General features: G+C 49.3%; 7 protein-coding genes across 7 annotated transcripts; 3 read left to right on the forward strand and 4 right to left on the reverse strand.

Moving 5' to 3' along the window:
- Nucleotides 1-2,001: 2,001 nt before the first annotated feature.
- On the forward strand, nucleotides 2,002-4,154 carry BKA67DRAFT_526408 (MFS phosphate transporter; the record flags this gene model as incomplete). The annotated part of the gene is made up of 2 exons (XM_046098749.1): nucleotides 2,002-2,520; nucleotides 2,580-4,154. The coding sequence occupies 2 exons, from the start codon at nucleotides 2,002-2,004 to the stop codon at nucleotides 4,152-4,154; spliced, it is 2,094 nt and encodes a 697-aa protein (XP_045952897.1).
- Nucleotides 4,155-4,438: 284 nt separating this feature from the next.
- On the reverse strand, nucleotides 4,439-5,490 carry BKA67DRAFT_664224 (Phospholipase/carboxylesterase/thioesterase; the record flags this gene model as incomplete). The annotated part of the gene is made up of 6 exons (XM_046108329.1): nucleotides 4,439-4,532; nucleotides 4,590-4,863; nucleotides 4,929-5,058; nucleotides 5,150-5,191; nucleotides 5,249-5,339; nucleotides 5,393-5,490. 6 exons carry the CDS (start codon nucleotides 5,488-5,490, stop codon nucleotides 4,439-4,441), a joined length of 729 nt encoding a protein of 242 aa, XP_045952898.1.
- Nucleotides 5,491-5,678: 188 nt separating this feature from the next.
- BKA67DRAFT_541353 (CVNH domain-containing protein) lies at nucleotides 5,679-6,251 on the reverse strand (the record flags this gene model as incomplete). Its single annotated transcript, XM_046100922.1, has 1 exon — nucleotides 5,679-6,251. The coding sequence occupies one exon, from the start codon at nucleotides 6,249-6,251 to the stop codon at nucleotides 5,679-5,681; it is 573 nt and encodes a 190-aa protein (XP_045952899.1).
- A 1,723-nt stretch (nucleotides 6,252-7,974) lies between these two features.
- Nucleotides 7,975-10,838, forward strand: BKA67DRAFT_101014 (uncharacterized protein). The gene is made up of 4 exons (XM_046094831.1): nucleotides 7,975-8,697; nucleotides 8,757-9,669; nucleotides 9,740-10,364; nucleotides 10,423-10,838. Exons 1-4 carry the CDS (start codon nucleotides 8,285-8,287, stop codon nucleotides 10,677-10,679), a joined length of 2,208 nt encoding a protein of 735 aa, XP_045952900.1. The 5' UTR covers nucleotides 7,975-8,284; the 3' UTR covers nucleotides 10,680-10,838.
- A 1,009-nt stretch (nucleotides 10,839-11,847) lies between these two features.
- BKA67DRAFT_584118 (uncharacterized protein) lies at nucleotides 11,848-12,576 on the reverse strand. The gene has a single exon (XM_046104128.1). The coding sequence runs from the start codon at nucleotides 12,455-12,457 to the stop codon at nucleotides 12,164-12,166; it is 294 nt and encodes a 97-aa protein (XP_045952901.1). The 5' UTR covers nucleotides 12,458-12,576; the 3' UTR covers nucleotides 11,848-12,163.
- A 2,741-nt stretch (nucleotides 12,577-15,317) lies between these two features.
- BKA67DRAFT_584122 (oxidoreductase) lies at nucleotides 15,318-16,317 on the reverse strand. The gene has a single exon (XM_046104129.1). The coding sequence runs from the start codon at nucleotides 16,280-16,282 to the stop codon at nucleotides 15,392-15,394; it is 891 nt and encodes a 296-aa protein (XP_045952902.1). The 5' UTR covers nucleotides 16,283-16,317; the 3' UTR covers nucleotides 15,318-15,391.
- A 1,025-nt stretch (nucleotides 16,318-17,342) lies between these two features.
- On the forward strand, nucleotides 17,343-18,911 carry BKA67DRAFT_541356 (uncharacterized protein; the record flags this gene model as incomplete). The annotated part of the gene is made up of 1 exon (XM_046100923.1): nucleotides 17,343-18,911. One exon carries the CDS (start codon nucleotides 17,343-17,345, stop codon nucleotides 18,909-18,911), a length of 1,569 nt encoding a protein of 522 aa, XP_045952903.1.
- Nucleotides 18,912-21,274: the final 2,363 nt, after the last annotated feature.

Genomic DNA, 21,274 nt, shown 5'->3' on the forward strand with positions numbered 1-21,274 from the left:
ATCCCTACGTACGTAGCATCGGGTAAAGGCGTATCCTGCAACGTAAGAGGTCTTCTTAATACGACTGCACGACTCCTCTTTTTGGATCATTTGAGCGAAACTTAAGTTGTCATGCAACTCGCCATGGTAGTATGTATGATTGGCGAAGGGGGCATCATTGGCACTCTTGTGGCTCGGCCTTACTACCTCAAACACTTTCCTCGGTCGTTGGATTGGGAAATAGACCACGTGCTCAGAGTATGCTCACGGTATGGTCAGCTATGGCAGATGCCCGGGGGTGCATGGAGACATGTCGGGTAGGGTTCCTCAGTGCCGGGTACGAAATATTGATATTTGGTAATATCCGTGAATAATGAGTAGTCATGCTCCGGGGACGAGAAACGCCCATTGGCAGTCGCTTCGAACTCTGGCAGTTCCGGGTGCATTGAAACAAACGATCCGGGCGTGTTCGAGACGACCTCGGCTAGTCAAGGCAATGTTCAGCGGCAGAACATAGATATCTGCGACACCGAGATCCAGGCACATGAATGTGAGTTTGTGGGGTATACTCGAGACTCGGTGTCTGGATTCGTATCCCAACCGCCTGAATCAGACGAGTGATATGGATAAATTGGGGATATCAGGATAGTCCTGAGGATTGACTCGCCCTAAATTTTGGGGAGTCCCTGCATGGACCAACATGTTGGACACAGAGGAACACAGAAAGACATCCACTAATTGGCCGAATGCTCTGAGTCGCCCACTTGCGTCCTCCGCAGCCTCCGCTAGTCGACAGGATACAGGCAGGAGACAGAGGATCCACGCGTACGATGCTGTTCGCTGCATGCAGGATATCATCCCATTCTGTACATTCCACCATGGGACAGTGATAATCATCAGAATTGAGAATTTTTACAGTGCGCACGCGACCTCCTTCTGAATTGAGAAAATTTTCCATCACTCGTGCGAGGGGACTGTGAAAACAAGCTCCATAGCATGCAGCCAAGCTGGTTTGGCGCAGCATCGGCGGGGAGCGCCCATATGATGTAAAAGGCTGGGCGCTGGGGCATTGCCTCCCAGGCCCTGCCAGACCCTGCCAAAAACACGGTCTGGGGGGTTAACAACTTCGGTGCATACTAGCCTGCGGATGGTCCGTGATCTGCCACAACCAATTGCCAACCACACGTGTTGCTGTTGCAGCATCTGATTGGCCACAGCATCTTAAGCTTCTCTTGAACCCCTTGACTTGCGGCTCGTCATCTCTGGCGTTATTGTATTCGACAAGATATTCACCCCACTATCGGCACGACGATGAGCGATCGGTGGCTTTGGATTGACGACAGATACGTGCTCTCTTGCTTCTTGCTCGTGTGCCTAGGGTTCACGCCAGTCTTCCCTTATTCTTGGGACTGTTCAACAAGTGACGTCGCTCTATGGCTTGCCAGGGAGGGCACGAGGGCAGGCGAAACTCCACCAATGGTTGAATTCTATGATCCTCAGGAAAGGTGAGAGTCGAGCATTTCCCACGATGCTGATCCATTCGCCAAGCGCTATTTCTCTGATCCACTCGGTATTGGCCGTGGTGTGGGGGATTTTATCCAAGTTACGGAGAGAAGAAGTGCTATGCCACAGACCCCTGTCCAGCGTATATGGATCGCAAAAAGATTTTAATAATAGTCGCCGCTGGTCGCGCTATACTTGCGGGCCTGTTTTGAACATCCATTTGGGCGTCCCTAAATATCTTTCCAATTCACTTCTCTGAAATCTTGGAATTCCCAGCTTGCTCTTTCCTCATTCACACCTTGGACCCTTCCAGAGTCGTTCGTGGTTCACGCCGTGGCTCTTCTCATTGAGCTCCACTAGCGCGAGGAAGCAACTCGGCCTTGTTCAAGCCCTTCCAACATCCCATTCCAACACATTGGAGCTTGGTGTTTGTTTCATTACGCAAGTTCTTCTTGTGGTCCGAACCTTCCGGTTATCTATCAACCGCATCAATTTGGCAACGTCATTACGGCCATCATCATGCCTGGTTTAAAGAACCGTCACCATGAGCAGGAGCCGCCTATCGGCGAGATTCCTGTTCCTCACGGCCCTGCTTTTGGCAATGAGTACGAAGACTACCCCCAAGGCATGCCCCCCGCCACAGAGTATGAGAAGGAAATCTTCAAGCACATTACTCAGCCGGATGACTCTTTTACACCCGATGGTGTGTACTGGGCCGATCTGCCGTTCTGGAAGCGATGGCGCTTCGTCAATCAGGTGGACAGAGCCGAGGCCGCAGCTGAGCTCGGCACCATCTGGTCAATGATGAAGAAGGATCCTCTGAGCCCTCTGGGTTGGTATTGGAGACACGCTATACTTCCCGGTGCTGGACTCGGTCTCGAGGGCTACACTCTTTTCTCTATTGGTAACCTCGAGCCATTGTTCAAGGATGTCTGGCCTCAGTGCTGGAGCAAATACACCGTCTGCAGCCACAACTGGGTGTCATCGATTACCTACCTTGAAGTTATTGGTATCATGGTCGGTCAAGTTGGCGTTGGTGTAAGTTCTCGCCCTTTTCCCTATTGGCGCAGCAAATGATACTAATCGGTGCATCACAGTTTATTGGCGACGCCATTGGACGACGATGGGGTCTCATTCAAGATGCCGTGATCATGTTCCTCGGTCTCTGTATTCTCACAGGCTCCTGGGGTGTCACGCTCAACGGCTGGATCATCTGCTACGCATGGGCTCTTTTCTTCTACGGATTTGGTGTCGGTGGAGAGTACCCTATCACTGCGACCTCTTCTATGGAAAATGCCGTTACCGCTGGAAAGATGTCGACTCGGGATGACCGTCTGCACCGTGGCCGCAAGGTCACCATGGCTTTCTTGATGCAAGGATGGGGTCAGTTCGTGAACCAGGTTCTCCTCATCGTGCTCATGTTCATCTTCAATCGCGGTTACGGCAACCCGCCCTACAGCGAGACGGCTACGCAGTGGGTTTTCCGTCTCTCTTTCGCCATTCCTGCTCTTGGAACGCTATGGCTCGTCTACTACCGTACCTGGAAGATGCCGCAAGCCAGCAAGAAGCTACAGCAAGCCAAGAAGAAGGCCAACGTTACCGGTTATGATACCAAGTCTATGAAATTGACCTTCAAGAACTTTGGTGGACGTATCCTTGCTACAGCCGGTGGCTGGTTCTGCAACGATGTCTTCTTCTACGGCAACAAGCTTTTCCAGGGACAATTCATCAACATCGTGTCGGACAACCCCTCGTCAGTCATGACAACCTGGACCTGGAATCTGGTCAACATTGTGGTCTCACTCTGTGGTTACCACTTGGCCTCTTTGTTGATTGATAACAAGATGTACGGCCGTAAGATGATGCAGCAGGTTGGCTTCTTCATGTGCTTCATCATGTTCGTCATCCCAGCTTTCAACTACAAGTACTACACCAGCCCGGCCGGCATTCACGCTTTCCAGGCCATGTACTTCCTGTCGTCTTTCTTCAACCAATTCGGCCCGAACGCTGTCACTTTCCTCGTTGCTGGTGAAGTCTTCCCGACCCAGATTCGTGCCAGTGCTCACGGTTTCTCTGCCATGATCGGAAAGTCTGGGGCTCTACTTGCCTCCGTTTTGTACAACTACATCGACAACCAGACCAAGTTCTACGTCGTGCCTTGGTTTGGCCTCGCTGGAATGCTTATGACTTTCCTCTGGCTCCCTGACACCACTGGTCTTGATCTGAAGGAGCAAGAGCGCCGTTGGCAATACATCCTCAGCGGCCATCCAGAGGACTACCATGGTATCGCTATTCACCCGAAGCATTTGTCTCTATGGGAGCGCTTGATGGGTGTCGGAAAGGCCTACCACCCTGACACCGATCTGAAGGCCAAGATTCGTGATATCAGAGCCGACTGGGAGGAGAAGCGGGCCGCTAGGCAAGACCCAGAGCAAGCCGACCTTGTTGATGATGATGACGAAGACCTCACCGACGAGATCCACAGCTACTTCACCACCGGTCAGGCACCTAAGGGTCGCGGTCTCGAGTACCTGAACAAGGAGAACAAGTACTTCAACAAGCAGAAGGGTGCCGCCGATGCATCCCCAGCGCAAGAGGGTGATCATACGAAGACAGACGAGATCAACGAAATTTCCGAAAAGGACCATGGATCTGCTTCGTCATCTTCCTAGGACGCCGGACCCAGAGAAGCTCGGAAACGTCCCCCGTCCGGTTTGCATAATTGCACGGATTGATTGTTTACTTGGTTATAATGATTGGAATTGGTCAATTGACACAAAAAGTCGGGAGCCGGTGTTAAGGCGTTCTAATACCTCTGAGGGAACCCTCGGTGTCGGGGAAATACAAAGATGATATCCTATTACATGCATAAAGCAGTCAATATATTTTACAAATCGAGGAACTACAAACCAGATTGGCCCACTCTACATGACATGAATTATTCTCTCTACTTGACTTATGTTTCTTCTATTGGCCCTATGTTCAAGTGCTGCTTTATGAAACAGCACAAATCTTCAATTTCCTTGTCGCAAGTTTGGTGAAACATGCCACTATAGTCATTGGGTCAGTTCCATCATCACCAAAGTTCAACCGATGGAAAGCCTCACCTGTACACCTCAAACCGCGTAGGAACCCCCATGTCCACGATAGCGTTGGCTGTACGTTGTGCCCAGTGCAGCTTTACCTTAGGGTCCCCATTTCCATGACCCAGGAAAACCGGTGTTCTACGCGACGAGGGGATTGCCGGCGCCTGCTCGGAAACGAGTATCTTCACCCGGTCGATCATGGGCAGGTAAGTCGACAGGCCAAATGCGCCGCCTAGAGACAGTGTAGCAGTCACGGCGGTGAAGAGCGCCACACAGCCGCCTTGGGAAAACCCACCTATATGGGACATGATGAATACAGAAGCACAGCGGCAAAGGTGCGGGGGAATGGAAGTCACGCACCAAGGAATATTCGCGACGGCGGGATCCCATACTCGTCTGTCTCTGCTTTGACGAGCGAGAGCAGAATACCCCTGGACGCTTCTAAGCCTTCCTGGTCATTGTTCTCGCTTGCCGTGTCGTTCCAGGTGGGCTTTATCGAATGTATGAGCAAAGATTTCCCGTTATTCCCCTTGCCGTTTCTACCTTTTCCCAGTTTTGTGGTACATCGGGGCGAAACTTACGATGTTGAACCATGCTGGCATCGATTCGCCATGCTTGTTCCACTGCTCTTCCGTCAGACATTAACTCCGCCGGGAGGGAAGTTGATGGCTTTAGATTACCAATGTGACCTTTCTCTCCTCGGCGTCGGGCAAGATGAATTTGGTGTTTTGCAGCGCTGTGTCCTCGTGCATCTTGTGCGCCAAATGAACCCTCAAAGGCGATCAGCCGGAAATATCAGATATCAGAAGTGAACCAAAACAAACCAATTCCTGGAGTTGTCTGCCAGGCCATGAAGAAATATAATCGTCGAGTCTTGGGTTTGAGGAGCGGCTATAATCAGCGGTGGTGGGTTAAGCGCCATTTTGACGAGTTCGCGACCTGGGGGAAGAAACTGGGGGGGGGCAAAAATAAGCATGCAATTGAACGGAAGATACAAAAGTTTGGGAAAAGATACAGATATTATATATCAAGTGGGAGTGTTATGTGCATAGCCGGAGTTGCTCGATTGTGGTCTAGATTATTGGCTAACTACTTGTGTATACCCCACGATCACAATATAATACAGCTACCGCCACTACTCTTGCCATAGTTGCGGGTGCCCGCCCAGACCTCTATCTTAAGGAAAGTCCAGAAAAACGGTGCAGGGGCATTCTCAACATCCTTAGGCCAGTATGTCGACGCATCCCCCTCGACCGTGACGATCTTCATGACCGTGGTGTCATCCGCCAGCGTGTCTACGGCGCCGGCGACCGCCTGGTCCGCCTGGTCGTTGTGGCTGGCGAGGGCGTGCGCGGTGCTATGGGGCACCTCGAAGACGGCCTTGAGCGCCGGGTTGCCGTCGATGTCGGCGAACTCGTGCCTGAGGTTGATGACGGAATGCGCGAGCTCGCCGTTGCTGTCCGGGAGGTCCGCCTCGAGCATCTGTCCGTCGCCGCTGAGGTGGACGTTCTGTGCACCCTCGCTGAAGTTGGTACCGCCCCACGAGAAGGCCCCGTTGACATTGCCGATGAACTGGTTCAGGTCAAAGGACCCCGACACGGGGGCTTCTCCGTCGGCTTCGACAGTCGCGTTGAGGATGCTAGAGCCCTCTAGGGTGGTAGAGCTGAGTTTAGGGTCCGACATTTTGGTCTATTCTTTGTTTGAGTCGAGGAATATGTAAAATGTTTGAAGCTGTTATGATCCCGACAAATCTGTTGAGGCCGAACAGGCTCGAATGGCCTTCAAATACATGTCTGTACTCTCCATCGAGCCAAATCGCCCATTCGAGATCTATGGTACTGAGATGAATCTGCTTTAGTCAATTTCATTCGGCTGAAAGCCTCAGGGCGCTATGAGGAATGTGTCGGCAGCGCAGGCCACTTGAGATGCTCGATACCCTGTGGTATTGCCTCAAACTCATGTTGCAGAATGCAGCTACGATATCATGAGGTTCCGTGGCGAGCTGAATTGCGAGTCTGCATTCTAGACCGCAACGCTGAACGCTCTAGACTGCACACCGCTCCATAGCTACCGACATCTCAGCCAGCCACAACATACGGCATGCGGGCCAATATCCCCATCAGTATGCGATGCAGTTGTTAGAATACAGATACGATCCAACTAAAGGAGTAGCGTCAACACAGAGGGGAAACTGGGTCGCTAGTGGTTGCACCAGAGGTTCCAGGGGCGGCCCGCACCTGCAACCACAGTCGTCTCTACAGAGAATGTCGACCATGCAACCGATACGAACCGATAGTCTTGTGCGCACTACATCCAATTGCCGGGTTTAGTGCTGGGGAACAATCCAGGCTTTGGGGGCTGAGTCTAGCGCGACAATAGTGCTTTGGGCATACGCAGACTGATTTTGACCCCAAGCACTCCGCACGATGTTGGAGACTGTCATTGACATTGAAGATGCCGCATGCCATACTAAGCGTCATGCAAATCTTCAGTCACGCTACTCGAGCACACCGTGCCTCTTGGTTGTTTCTATCTCTCTCTCAAGCTTTACCGTATTGAACATCTGGTAGTATGCCCCTTCAGTGTCATACGGGTCGCAGCCATTAGCACCCTGTTAAGCAACACGACCAGACTTAGTGTCCACCTACGGATACTGAAGGTGATCTGTCTCATAGGTTAATTACACAGGATATCTCAAAAGAATGACTCTACCTACACGATCATAGCTCCCAGAGTACTCGCTACCCCGCCTGCTCTTCCACAGATAGACTGGGAAGCGGATTCTCGTCGAACGCGGTGCGGACTTGCTGCCGTTTCGGTGAACTTGAACTATTGGGGCTCAGCCTGCAATGCGCAGTACCGATAGTGCTACGAGGCTGGCTGGTACCCAACCCCCATTTTCTGCTGCGGTATCTTATACCTCCATGCTATTCCTTTCCCACCATATTCTTTTCCCCCTTACCATAACCATACGATGGTTTAAACAGGCGCGCGTATTAAGGTCAATTATAAGATTATTTACCTACCTCACTTGTATGATAAAACATGAAAATAGCCGCCTGGTATATTCAAAAAAAAAAATTTACTTAGTATAAGCAAGAAAAATCGACGTCGCCGGATATCTATATAATAACATTGTAAAGTTAAGTTTAAGTCGGACTAACGTTCGAAGTGGCAGAGCTCAGATTCCGCATGTGGCACTTAGGTCCCCAAGGCTTACTTTGCGAACAGCTACTCAAATAATTGAATAGCCGCTGCAGCTGTATCCCGTTCTAAAATCGCACCAAGCCGAATTACCTGACTCAAAATGGCTGGTCGAGTGCGTACTATGTACCGTCATCTAATATCCAGGAGTTTCGTTACCCGCGAGATTGTCATACGTTGCAGTAAACATAGGAGGTTATCTTCATTGCGGGGCCTCCAGTTCTTCATATAAAAGACGACAGCGCCGCTAGTACCCCTTCTACGGTGTTCTTTAGGATGGTGTAGGAATGGCTTGCGGGAGCCTAGTTCAGAAGTGAACCTGTGGCTGTGGCAGTGAACACCTTGGCGCATAGGCTCGTGGAGGCTTGGCAGACTCTCGTTCAGCCTTGCCATAGATCGAGGCATACAAAACTCGTGTGAGTCCTGCGTATCTTTTCCTTCAGCTGGGAAATGCTCGATTCTTATCATTTCCTGCGGAGAATCGAGTCCTTTGCGGACCTTCAACCGTCGCGATGGATCCCCTCTCCATCATATCCGCCGTCGCGGGCATTGCAACGGCCGGGACGGCGCTAGTAAGCTCGTTGTATACGCTGGTAGAGACGGTGCGCAATGCGCCGCGCCAGATGAGGGATGTTGCCAAGGAGATGACAAGTCTAACCTGCGTCCTGGAGTTTCTCGTCGAGATCATTTCCGATGGCCACAAGATTGCGACACGTCACTACCTCAACGGTATCAAGTCGGTGGTGAAGAGCATCGAGAACACACAAAATGAAATCATGGACATGATTGACGACCACAGCATCATCAATCGTCTGAAGTGGCGTAAGGCAAAGACATTGTTGGAGGATATCAGAGCTCATCAGAGCACGGTAAGCATGCAGGTTGCTATCCTCAACCTGGGTATGCTCGCAAAGAGGGATGGCCAGTATGTAAATATGTGAATTTGTATGCGAGTGATTTGTTTAACTCACGTGATTTGTATAGCATAAAGAAAGCATCAGAAAGGCGGTTGAGGAAGCAGGCCGAAAGTTTAGTGCAAGCGAGTAATGCCTGCTTGGAAGCGAACAGGGAGGACACTTTGCATTTTGTGCCGCCCCCTCCTCGTCCGGCGTCGCCTCCGGTTTATGGTGCTGCCCCAGGAGCGGAGTGGTACTACGGTGCACCGAGCCCTCCACGCAATAGCGACAGTATAGGGGTCGAACCCTCCATACCTGACTATAGTGGCATTCCCAAAGTGCCTTTGCCAGATCGAGTGGCGACATCAGATAATATCAAAGAGCAGGAAAATAAGCCCCCAGATGCTCCTCGTCCGCCAATCATCCCAGGGAGATCGGATAGTCTGCCAGCTTTGCCAAATACGCCACAGCCTGGCAAATCGGGCTCTAGTGCTGATGAAGCGACGAGGAAGCATACACTCATGACGTATACGCACAACAGTCCGGGTGACGCTGCCACACTCCTCTACAACCTGGTTTTCTCGTCATCAGGAGGGGATTCTGGCTATGAAAGCGATCAAGCGGACCCTGCTCCCAGCGACACCCATGAGACTGAGGAAACCTGGTTTAGCGAGGACTATGATTCATCTGATGGTGATGTGGGCGATACGATTCGTCGAGAAAGTAGAATGGCCAGTAAGCGAGCCGATCGAGAGCGTCGAAAGGGTGAAGAAAATGCTGCAGCAGGATCAAGCCACCCCTCTGGCAGGAAAGGTCAAAATCTGAATGGCCATAACCAGCCCTCGATGGTTGTGAACAGACTCCTACTCAAGTGGACCTCTCTCACAAATCAGGAGGTGGAGGACACCGACTCTGGTGTAGAAGACTACGCGGAAAATGACCGCCTAAGATCAATCCGTGGTACAGTTGCAGCCATTGCCGCCAGAAACAACGAATCGGGGGTATGTACACTCTCCCCTTGTATTGTAGCTGTGAGAACGGACAATCTCTTACTAATACGTCGTGCTGTAGAACAACGCGAGGACGACTGTACCTGAATCATCGTTCGAATATGGATCCGATTCAAGAGACCGAGTTCCACCATATGCTCCGTATGGTGAGCATGGGTACACAGGTTATCCCCAACCGTGGTCTTACCGTCCGAGTCCTTCTATCAACGTACCTAACGGGTCGGCTCGTCCGCCGCCGCCACCCACCTCTCATGACACCACGGGATATGACTTTTATGGTAACCGTAACCCTTACATTAGTCCCTTCATGCCTAATACAGGACAAAATATGCAGAGCAATACACAATACCCAGGTTATGTTACACATAACCTAGCAGAAACAAAGGCTCCCTATTCTTTCAAACCACCGAACGTATTAATTCTGGATAGAAAATCCGAGATCGACGAAGCGAGGGACTCTTCTAGCGTTGACAACCTCGCTGTTCGGAACAAAGGATTCCGGGTTGAGAGGCAGAGCTCTGCGGAAATGATTTATCACCCGGCCTCATTCCTGTCAATGCATGGGCTCGAAGGTGAAGGCATTCTTGGAGCCCTTGCAGCTTCCAGGTCGAATGCTATGTACAGCGAGCTATGGCTGACATTGAAACATGGGTTTGACTTACAAATTCCCTATTCGCGATCGTCTGGTGAGAACCATCTTTTCTCATATTCCTTTGATTCCTATTCGCTGATGCTTTCCTGCAGACGTAGGAGAGACTTGGTTCCTGGGAGAAAGGCCTGTTTTTATCTTGTTTTATCACTCTTCCTACCAACCTCAGTTTTTCCCTTTATCGAAAGACGACAAGATAGCCTTTGATCGTGAGTGTGTAACAATCGGTGAGCAGTGGATTACCGACGAAGCTCTGAAGCAGCACGGCATCGTTCCAAGAGGAAAAGAGAATGGCAAGCTAATACTGGACCCGGATATATCTACGGTATTCGTGGTCCCGGCCGGTATCTAAGCATCCACACGCTAATTCCGTTTTTCTAGTCCGAGTTGGCAGGACTTGTCGACCTATCCCAGTCACTGTCATGGATAGAGCAGCGCCGCCGATATGCCAAAACTTTCTACGAGCCAGTAGATACCTTTAGGACTGTGCAAGAACATTATAATATAAATTTGTTTGATCGTCCAGCACCACCAATATCTTACACGAAACTTCCTATCCAGAAGGACCACCAGCCGAAAGTTGCAAAAGGGCCTACGGAGCTCGGTATAACCAACGAAAGACAGCCGCCGCAGAGTTCACAGACACCTGAAATTAAATCGGAGGAACCCATGAAAGTAGAAGAGATGATTTCTTCCACCAGACTTCAGCCTCAGGTTCAGATCTCCATCGACAAGCCAGACCAGACCTCCCCTGGTCACGCCGCCGTGGAGCGATCTCAGAAGAAGATAGATCGTGAACGGAAGCACTCCCCCAAACGTTCAAGAAGCGGACATCCGGAAGACGCACAACACAGTCGCTCGGAGCAAGAACGTGCCGATAGACGACTGCCCGAGCGACGAGGGTCGGAGAGAGAACGCTCTGAGTGGGGTCGTGGCGCGAAAGAACGGCCAGACCGAAAGCGATCGCGCGGGTATCACAGGACATCGCACCGCAGCTCCCATGCTTACACTGCACCGGAAAATAGGCTGGACGAGAACGGTCATGAACTTAGGAGGTTCGAGGATCGCAAGTCACGCGAGAATGAGCCACACCGGAACCCCAGTTCTGACTCAGGGATTAGCAGCGTGTTCTCTTTTCTCCGCAAGAGAACCTAAGCGCGGCATCCGAGAGTCGGTAAAACTTGTACGAATATTGCTTGATGCTCTAAACAATTGTGGAAGTAGAATGTGAGTTCAAGCGAAGGGATGCAAAGCTTAAGGTGATTGCCGAGAGTGCTCTGATAGAAGCAGTCGATGTAATTCAGTAAGTGTTTCGAGACATTAAATGGTTGATATGTTTATGTATAATCTTTTGCCACGGTTGCAGCTACAGCCTACGCATACCTAGGGCATCTACCATAGATGGGGCGATATCACCCTACAAGACTATGTATGTAGGCAGATGCGCAACTGTTCTCGAATATGACATGACCGCAAACTTCTATTAATAATAATCAGTACACACTAATAACAATATTTAGTTGTGCCCAGTATTTAATTTGTTATCGAATAAGCGGTTTGATCCAATTAGCCTGCTTGCAAGAGCTGCTCTTAGTCGGATCTTTCTGATATCCTAACCTGGCCATCTTTGTTATATCCCAACCAGACGTAGCATCAACACGGTTTTCCGGTCTTCACATTTGGAAAAAAAACTTCCAAGTTTGCAGACTCCCCCAAAATAACAATATTGCAGGCATTCAGGATCTGACAAACAGGCCGAACCACATGCATAAATAGAAACATGTACAGGAGAGCCTTCTGGTTGGGCATCAGCAGCATAGTTGTCCCACGTCGTCTTTATCGATGATTCTTCGATGCGGGAAAAGGTATAGTCGGCGATCGTGGAGTGGGTGAAGGGATACTGTTACTGCTTATCAGCGACGGCATGCAAAGGGGGACCGTAACTTTACGAACCTGATTGTAAGGCCTCGTTCGCTCCCATTCCCAAAGCGAGGACATCTGTTCCGGTGATACTCTATGAAGTGCGAGTAGAGGTATGCACCATATCTCCTTGTCTACTTTCAAGCCAACAAGCTCGTCTCCGGCAAACGTGGGGGACAGTGCCTGCAAATGCTCGCCGGTCTTGTTCATGATTGCGTGGCCGAGCACAGCATCACCTCAGCAGTCATTCTCGGCAATGTCATCATAACGATCGCTCAGTGGGGCGGAATTCGCAGTCAGGCGCTCCATGAGGCCCCGTGATAAGACGAATCCGGCACCGCCGTGGGCGAAATATGTTCCCTCTGGGCCAGGCGCGGGTGATCCCATATAATGCATCCTTGACGGGTCCAGCTGATCGAGCAGGCGGAATAGCGTATCCCAAAAGTAATATGCTTCCACCTCGATGAAAACGTACCATTTAGCCCGTGGGCGCAATTGATAGCTCTTATCAACCATGGGCAAAACCTTGAAACGATCTAGTTTCCAGCCTTCAGAAGAGTATTCGACAGGTTTTCCTTTGGACTACGCCTGCTTCTGCTTCGAGTAAATGGCGAAGTCTGAATGGTTCATATAGGATGCTGACAGGTCCGCAAAAACATCCACGACACGATGGCCTCCCACCTCTTGTTCCAAATCAGAAAAGATCAAGAGTTTGCTTATGCCAGAGGCGACCGTGGCGATATGAGCCTTAAGCTTGGCAGATTCTCCAGCGCCCATGTTCAGAACGACCTGGATACTATCTAGGAGGTGTGAGGGAAAACCGGCACAGGAGTCGGCGTATTTGCTGTCAAAGGGACCTCTTGAAGGCGGGAAAAAGGACGGCGTTCTCCATGAGTAGTATCGCGACTCGTCTCGTGTGTAGTATGGCGATTCCTTTGAAGCAAACCACGAAGCTGACGAGATCTTGGTCGGTATTTGATTATTATGGTTGGCAAGTGCCAAAAAGAAAATTAGACCGAATAAGACAGAAATATCAGCCCTCGGCCGTCGTAACAGCCGTGTCGCTGAAGTCAAAATCATATTAAGATGTACATTGGAAAAAGCGAAAAAGGGAAATAGGAGGGGGAAAATCTCGGCAATCCTGTCTGCGGGCCGGCGCCTTGGTCTAAGAGCCGAGATTTGAAGCAAACACGTAGGAGAAGAGTAACGATTACAGCGTACGGCACGGAATTCGCCCAAAACGGATGAGCGTTGCTTGAGATGGGCCGCACGGCATATGTGACGAACCGAACAACCTTGAACCAATCTCCTCCTATGAAAGGAAAACCAGGGGGCCTGGTCAACTTTGACCATAGGTGCCTATGTATTACCATGGTGGCCAAGGTGTTAGTCGTCAGTATATAGTACTTAGCGCCAACGCTAGACTGGCATCGAATGCCCCAAAATTCAATAAAGACTTGACCGCGTGTGTCAGTTACTGTGTCAATCAATGTTTACTCATCAGAAAAAGTGGATCTTGGGGTTGCGCAAGGATAAAACAGGTGTGTTGTTGTTATACTCCAGGTATCAGGAGGGCGGGATGGGGCTTCGTTCTTTGGCTGGACGAATGATAAGCTACCCTTGCTGAAGCGAAATGAACATAGGAGCCACCCGAGACTGGCCAATCAGTGAACAATAAAGCGATTACACGGTACCAGGCCTTGTTCCAGACGACTTATGATCTATTGTTGGTTTCAGTGGCGATTGGAATTTTGCTGTGCCATAAATCAATTGATGAGCCACCTGTTGAAATTGAGTTATCAACAGAAGTGGCATGTAGATCAAAGTTTGTGCTTTGAAATCATGATCTTTGTTCATTTTTTCCCCTGGCAGATTGTCCAAAAGCCTTTGCACAAAGTTGACGATCTCTGTCCTACCTGTTCAGCTTGTTTTTGCACTGCTCCGAGTTCTTGGTTTCACAACAGTCTATCATGTCATCGACTTGGTATTTTGCGAGCGGGAATAACACCAGCTTGACGAGTGAGACATATATACCTTGTAATACAACAGCAGTAGCACTAGGTCAACATAGTGCCTGCTATGCTCCCGGCGATATGTGCTTCACGAACGGTTTATGTATTGGTGTACTTGCGGCTCAGTTTCATTTCGAAGACATATCGGGTGTCGTGGATGAAGTCATTGCCTTTGCTGTCTAATATCCTCAGCCACGCCGATATCATATATAAGAATGGCCATACCGCAACCGCAACACTGGTACCAATACCATCTTGACAGACTATGTCAGGGAGCTACTCGTGGGTGAAGTTGTGTCAGATAAGACGAAGCCGTCAGGCATTGGCTCGTTCTACCTCTGTAGGGCATACTCAAATACGCCCCTTTTCCACATGACCGTTTTTGCTCGAAGCGATGCTGTGATGCTGAATACCGGAAGTATTCATGGGTGCTGCATATGTCCGTAGCGACCAAGAAGACAATTCTCGATAGAACGAAGGTAGAACACGACTGCGAATGAAAGTAGCCACTGATGTTTGGTTGGTATTGCCGCTCTTGACCTAAGACAACCTCAGAACATACGCTTACCTTTGGCAACAAATTTCGGCGACGATACCGTCCTCGGAATCAACCGTGATATTTTTCATCAGCTCCGGGAATACCGATGAGCTGAAAACGGTCGTTGATCTTGGTGGGCAATCGCTGGACAACAACCCGGCTGAACTGGACTCTAACCCATCGACTTATGGGCCATGAATGTACAACCGTAATGTACGAGAAGTAGCAGTTTGTAACCTCTGAACAATTTTACTGTCCAGTTGACTTGCAAATAGAGATGTTATTATATTGTTACATAAGAGCATTGCAAATAATGCAATGCTTGTGTCAACATCGCAGGTTGTGGGATGCTTCGGTACAAATTGGTCTTTGACGTACAAACGACCCAGCATATCTCACCCGCCTTGTGTGGCGAAATTAACTAACAACCCACATTCAAGGCCAACACCCTGGCAAAGGTAGTTTTGGGTGTTTTGACATTGGCGTTCGTACTGCAAAAATCTGTGCAGTACGATGTTAAATGTGACCGGATCTTGCAATAGACTAGTAATCAAGGTTAGTAACTTCAAACAGATACCGGCCGGGAAAGCTAACTTACGCAAAATGGCTGACATCAGGAAGCACCACCAGCCCCGAGCCAGACGTCCATTCATGCATAATCTTTGCTACCCCTTTGGTCGTAACTTCTTCCTCGGCACCCTCAACGTACCATACCACAGGCGAATCTCCGCAATTCTCAAAAGGTGTTGGTATTCGAGCAAAGTCTGTCGAGTTCCAATGAGGCTCTCGCTGGTACTCCTCGTAATAAGCCTGGCGTGCAGCAGGGACCAGTTCCGGATTTACCGATAACCGCGATAGCTCTTCAAGCGTACGCTCGAAATAGATGGCACCGGTAGCGTTGTATTGTGCTGTATCCGTGGTTCTATTAATGCTGGTGCTTGCATCATACGCTGCTCCGAAGACGAATGCACGCTCGATACGCGAGGGATAGTCTAAAAGGAGATTTACCAGAACCACCGCTCCATTGCTCCAACCGACAACAGCAGCCCGCGCAATACCGAAGTGGTCTAGAACGGCTATGGTATCTGCAGCCTTCAGCGCAAAAGAAGTGGTCATATCGCCGTACGTTGAGCGTCCCATTAGCCGGGAATCTATGGCTAGAATCGTGCTAGGATCATTTTGGCAGAGCAGATACTGGATCTGGTTTCCCCAGTAGGCGGAGCTTGCGTGTGCTCCATGTAGGAAGAGAACTGGAATCTTTCCGCGTGCATATGACTCCTCCAGTGATGGACCGAATTGGGCATACCAGATGTCAACCCCATTGGTGAGGTTCACATAACCTGTTATTGAAGCATCTGGCAAAGTGGGCGCGGCAGGCAATGTCATGTAAGGGGGGATGTACGCCCGGACCAGAATCCAGGGGACTAAGATTAAGTATAGCAGTGCTACCCTTGGCGTTGCTGAAGTTGTCATGTCGGCATGCATTTTTAAAGTGTGGTTATGTCTCGTACGAGTTGATGGAGTCTCAATGTGCTTACTTACCAAGCTAGTTATGTGCAACAGACCTCCCCGCCTTCCAATTGGTAGCGTTCAACCACGTAGCTCTTTTGGTCGGCCCCATGCACCGCACTGTGACCCTGGGCATGCAAACGCACTACATCAAGTAGTACCATTTTGATCGACTCTTGATATAAGTGTGCTTTGAAATTGATTTCGTCAAGGATACAGATTTGACCTCCTGTTTCATTACGTTCTGACTGGTCAAGCTAGACAAGAATAGATTCAATTCGATTGGAAGCGTGTTTATTGCCGTGGCGAAGAATTGAATGGATTGAATGCAAAACAGAGCAGTTGTGTTGGTTGACCGAATTCAACTTGAACGCTGCAACACGGCAATAGGAGGGAGAGTTGATAAAAACATCTATTGGATCCATCGAGGCAAGCTCTAGGGACAATCAATTTTCGCGCCTTAAAATAGAACTCGTTTGTCAGTTCCTAGGTTATATCGAGTGCTACTATCTACTGCAAGATAGGTCGGGACCAAGTCTAGAGCACAAACTCGATATATTTATCAATCTCAGTATGGTCACAGGTCTAGTAATGCAACTCTCATATATTTACTTGCTTTGAGGCGCTCTTATCTTCAAGCCTGATTGGAAGACTTACGCGATGGTAGCTGGTCCGGCAGGTTTTAAGAGAGACTCTCCCCGGATAATGAGACCGGATAATCCGCTCTCAACATTCCATCACGCCGGACTTCATTTATTTTGACTCCTGCTATATATTGCTTTGGCCTAGACCGGGTATCGGCGCTCAGCTCGTTCTAGACTTTTCATTTGGACCACCGGCTTGAGCGAAATGATGTTCTATAAATATGACGAGACGGAGCGATGGGCAGGTTCATTCCGAAATACAGTTGTGCATTGAAATTTTCATTGATGCTGATCTATATATTAATACAGAATTACTCACGTTTCAATATTCATTAATGCCAAAATCAATTTGTTCTGCATCATTCAAACCTAGCAGGCAGTCATTTGCCGCCATGCTCCGATTAGGGGTAACGGCTCTTGCCTTCGTGGCTCTGGCTCGCGGCGCACCAGTATCAAAGGCGGAAAGGGTGCTCAAGCAAAGGCAATTTCAGATTGGACCTACTCCCACGGTGATATGGGGCGGCACTACCCCAACAGCTATCCCAACTAGCGGTCCAGGTACTCTTCCCCCTATTACAGGTGGACTGAATCCTCCTCCACGGAGAGAGGACACCGGACCCGTGCTTGGAGGGAGTGATTCAGCTCTTAAGGCCCATATCACTTCGCTGGAACTTGAGTATGAGTTCTACGTCCAACAATATGGGAAGAACCCCCCGGAATTTGTCACCAAGCGAGAAAAGGAGATCGAGTTAGAGCTCAAAAAATACGGCATCACCATCATACAAACACCAGATGGAACTTCCACAACTATCACTTTTGGAAAAGTCAAAAGACAAGACAGCACTGGCCCAACTCTTGGCGGTAGTGATCCAAGTGCTTTGAAGGCTCATATCATTTCGCTCGAGCTCGAGTATGAGTTCTACGTCCAACAGTATGGAAAGAATCCGCCAGCACCTATTACGCAGCGAGAGAGGGAGATTGAGAATGAGCTCAAGAAGTACGGTATCACCATCATCCAAACCCCAGATGGGACATCGACCACCATAACATTCGGAAAGGTCAAGAGAGAAGATGCTCTTGTCGGAGGTGGAGGGTATGGCGCCGCGTCTTTTGACCTAGCTGGTCTTGAAAAGACTCTTGAATCATTATGGGACAAGTATGGTCCAAACCCTCCACATGATGTATATGTCATCGAAGAAAAAATCAAACATGTCCTCCTTGCTTATGGAGTGACCATTGTCCAGTCGCCAGAGGGTACCTCAACAACACTCTATCCCTCTACGAAGCGGTCATCTCCAAGCTACGATATCGAAAGCTTGGAAGTCATCCTTGGGACGTTGCTCCAAAAGTACAATGGTGAACGCCCACCTCTTGCTGACTGGTTGGTCATCCAGCACATTGGGGCCGTTCTCAAGTCCTATGGTACATCAATCGAGCAGTCTCCAAGTAGCACCGTCACCATCACCAAGCCCAGTGACAAACGTGATGGCGTTATCAAGGTTGGTGATAGCGTTAATGTTATTGCGCTTCAAGCCCTCCTGGCTCTTCTTGAGGCTACCTACGGCACTGCCCCTCCTCGCGACATTTTTCTTATTGAGCAAACTATTGTCATTATCCTCAAGACGCAGGGCATCATCATCCCTGGGTTTCCCATTCCTGGTGGTGCCATTACCCCGGATCCGACAATCCCTGGTGGTGGAATCACTCCTGACCCTACCATTCCTGGGGGTGGATTGAATCCTAGCACCAAGAGAACGAGCCCCAAGTTCGACGTTGAAGGACTTCAGGCTGCTCTAGCTCTGCTTGGGGATCAGTACGGTGCTTATGGCTCAGGCACGATCCCAATGTCTGTCTTCATCATCATGCAGAACGTCGTTACCATCCTTCAGGCCGAAGGAGTTACGGTTCCAGCTTGGCCCAATGTTGGAGGAGGCTCTACAACCATTGGGCCTTCGACCTAGATCTAGATAGCTGCTGAGAGTATTGAAGGTTGTGTTTAGGTTGGAGTGAAAAGGTGATGATGGGTCCATCTTCCTTGTGTCCCTCCCCAGTCTAACTTACGCTATTTATGTTTTTCTCTATTGTTATTATAGTTCTTTACCAATTTTCAAGGCTTGATTGAGTTATACCCCCTCAACCAGAACCTCCTTTATCGCTGCATGATTGTGTTTAAAATTGTAATAAGTGACAATTCTTCTATAGCATGACAAGATGTAGACAGGACTATTTGCAGAGACCATAAATTTGCACAATATAAATACCACAAGTCGATGAGCGCATGGCTCATTTTTAATTCCCCAACGTCGAATACCCGTGTACACAAATAGAACTTCCTAGATTGCTTCGAGCATATTTCACGTTGAGCAAGTGGCTATGCCAATGGCTCATTCAGATAGTTCATGCAGCGCTACATTCTCTGGATCTATTGCAATATACACCGAATCCCAGCAAATGTATCATCCTTGACTGCTGTACTCAACTCGTACCTGGCCATGTATAATCTCAGGTGTTTTGCAACTTGGCTCATAGTCAAGAAGCTGGTGTTCGTCAGGTACTACTCTATCAAGTAAGCGCTCAATCAACACAGCAAACCCAGTGATGATTCTCCTTCCTAGCTTGTTATGCTTAGAATTTCATGACAAGTTCTTACTTCAAAGAATCATGTCCCGGAATGAGCAGTCTGTATTGGTATTCATATCAAACCACATAGGATCTTGTTCATCAGCCGAAAAGATATGTACACACCGATCAAATAGAGGCGTCTTGTAAGAATAATGCTCAACTCTGCCGCCATCCACGTAACGTAGAGCAACACACCAACTGTGACGCAGGATCTATGTCATCTAAGTCCGATCGTACTCCAACAACGTCAAAGCAGGCGCTTCAAAATATGATTTACAACTACGCCAACCTTACATCTCGACAGACGCGATGCAGTTTCCGAGAGACCGGAGACGGCTTGGAAGTATGTAAAATCTACAACTGCAAACTTGTCATACGAATAGTGCATAGCAGTACTCTCGACGTGATGGCACGCCCTGAGTACCTATAATGAAGGATTCCAGCTACTGTAAATAAACTATGGTCGAGGATAGTCGTGCGCAGCTCTGTCTTGAACACACTCTCATAATGACAGCATCCGCACTAATTCTAAGTTTTATACATAGACTGCATCAAGACCTCAACTCCCGAAACCTTCAGCACTGTCCGCCAGGGACTGTTATTCTATGCGCAATATGCCGCCAGGAACTAGTGGACACGAATATGGATCAAACAGAGGATCTGCATAAGCCCTCAGCATGCCCGGACATTGGTCATCGGCCGTGCGTGAAGCCGAGTTCCAAAGAGGTCGCATAGCAAGAACGGGCCTAGTTACTGGTTGAATTTTATTCTTACTGGTATTGCGAACCTTTGTTAATGGAGCAAAGTTCCCGGCCCAGACCTTTCTGGAACCTTCATCCTCGTGGCTCGCTTGTCTAGTTGGTGGAGTATAGCGGGTCGCCACATCAAGGACAATCTCGGGCAAAAGCAGTCCACTATTGATGTAATTATGTGTGGAATCAGTAGATCATCTTGCCATTGATGTCTATGTGTTCATACGAATGCCGATAGGCATTGGGAGGGCCGACTTATGTCCTTCATCTCATTTGTGTACCCCCGCACAGCGACCCAAATATGGATCGCCGCGAGGTAGATGGCGTGGCATGTTCATTACATAGCACTAGATGCCCAAAATGAGAGTTTGTAAATGCCTGCTTTGAATACCCTAGCCGGGTTTAAGCCTGCGTCGAACCCGTGGAAGTTCAAGCCGCAAGGACTTTTGAGTTTCGCCTTCCCGCGTTCTCGTGGCATTAAACTCAGATTATGATACAACTACTATGTAAAAGCTTTGACTCAGATCTCTGCAGAAGATTTCAAATTATACCTTAGTTGCCGCGCCGCTGGTAGGGCTAGGCGAGCACAAGACGGTTTCTCGGCCGTGAAGTCTGCGATGACCAATTCTGCGTGCCCGAGATGCTCATATTGTCTCAGAACGATCTGGGGCAGTGGGCATAGCCTCGAAAACCACGGACCAGATGTAGCAATAACCTCCACTGGATACTCTGGCACAAACCAAGAAGTTGGGACGACCGCACGGCCGCAGCACATAATAAACTGAACCCTTGAACTACACCTAAGATGGCTAGGCTTTTGAAGCTTAAAGAAGACACTATCTATATTGGCAGCCAATAGTGGACACTCACCGACGAAGGCACGGATAGCACGGTGATGAACCTGAAGCTGATTCGACCATGTTATCAGTTGGGCAATAGTGCAATATGTA

This window comes from Truncatella angustata (genome assembly GCF_020726525.1).
Source record: "Truncatella angustata strain MPI-SDFR-AT-0073 chromosome Unknown BKA67scaffold_10, whole genome shotgun sequence".
Taxonomy (NCBI): Eukaryota; Fungi; Ascomycota; class Sordariomycetes; order Amphisphaeriales; family Sporocadaceae; genus Truncatella; species Truncatella angustata.

Coding starts and splice junctions, on each gene's coding strand:
- BKA67DRAFT_101014 (XM_046094831.1), top strand. CDS start 8,285: ATGGATCCCCTCTCCATCATATCCGCCGTCGCGGGCATTGCAACGGCC. Junction 9,670..9,739: donor CCAGAAACAACGAATCGGGG/GTATGTACACTC, acceptor GTCGTGCTGTAG/AACAACGCGAGGACGACTGT. Junction 10,365..10,422: donor TCCCTATTCGCGATCGTCTG/GTGAGAACCATC, acceptor GCTTTCCTGCAG/ACGTAGGAGAGACTTGGTTC.
- BKA67DRAFT_584118 (XM_046104128.1), bottom strand. CDS start 12,457: ATGAACAAGACCGGCGAGCATTTGCAGGCACTGTCCCCCACGTTTGCC.
- BKA67DRAFT_584122 (XM_046104129.1), bottom strand. CDS start 16,282: ATGCATGCCGACATGACAACTTCAGCAACGCCAAGGGTAGCACTGCTA.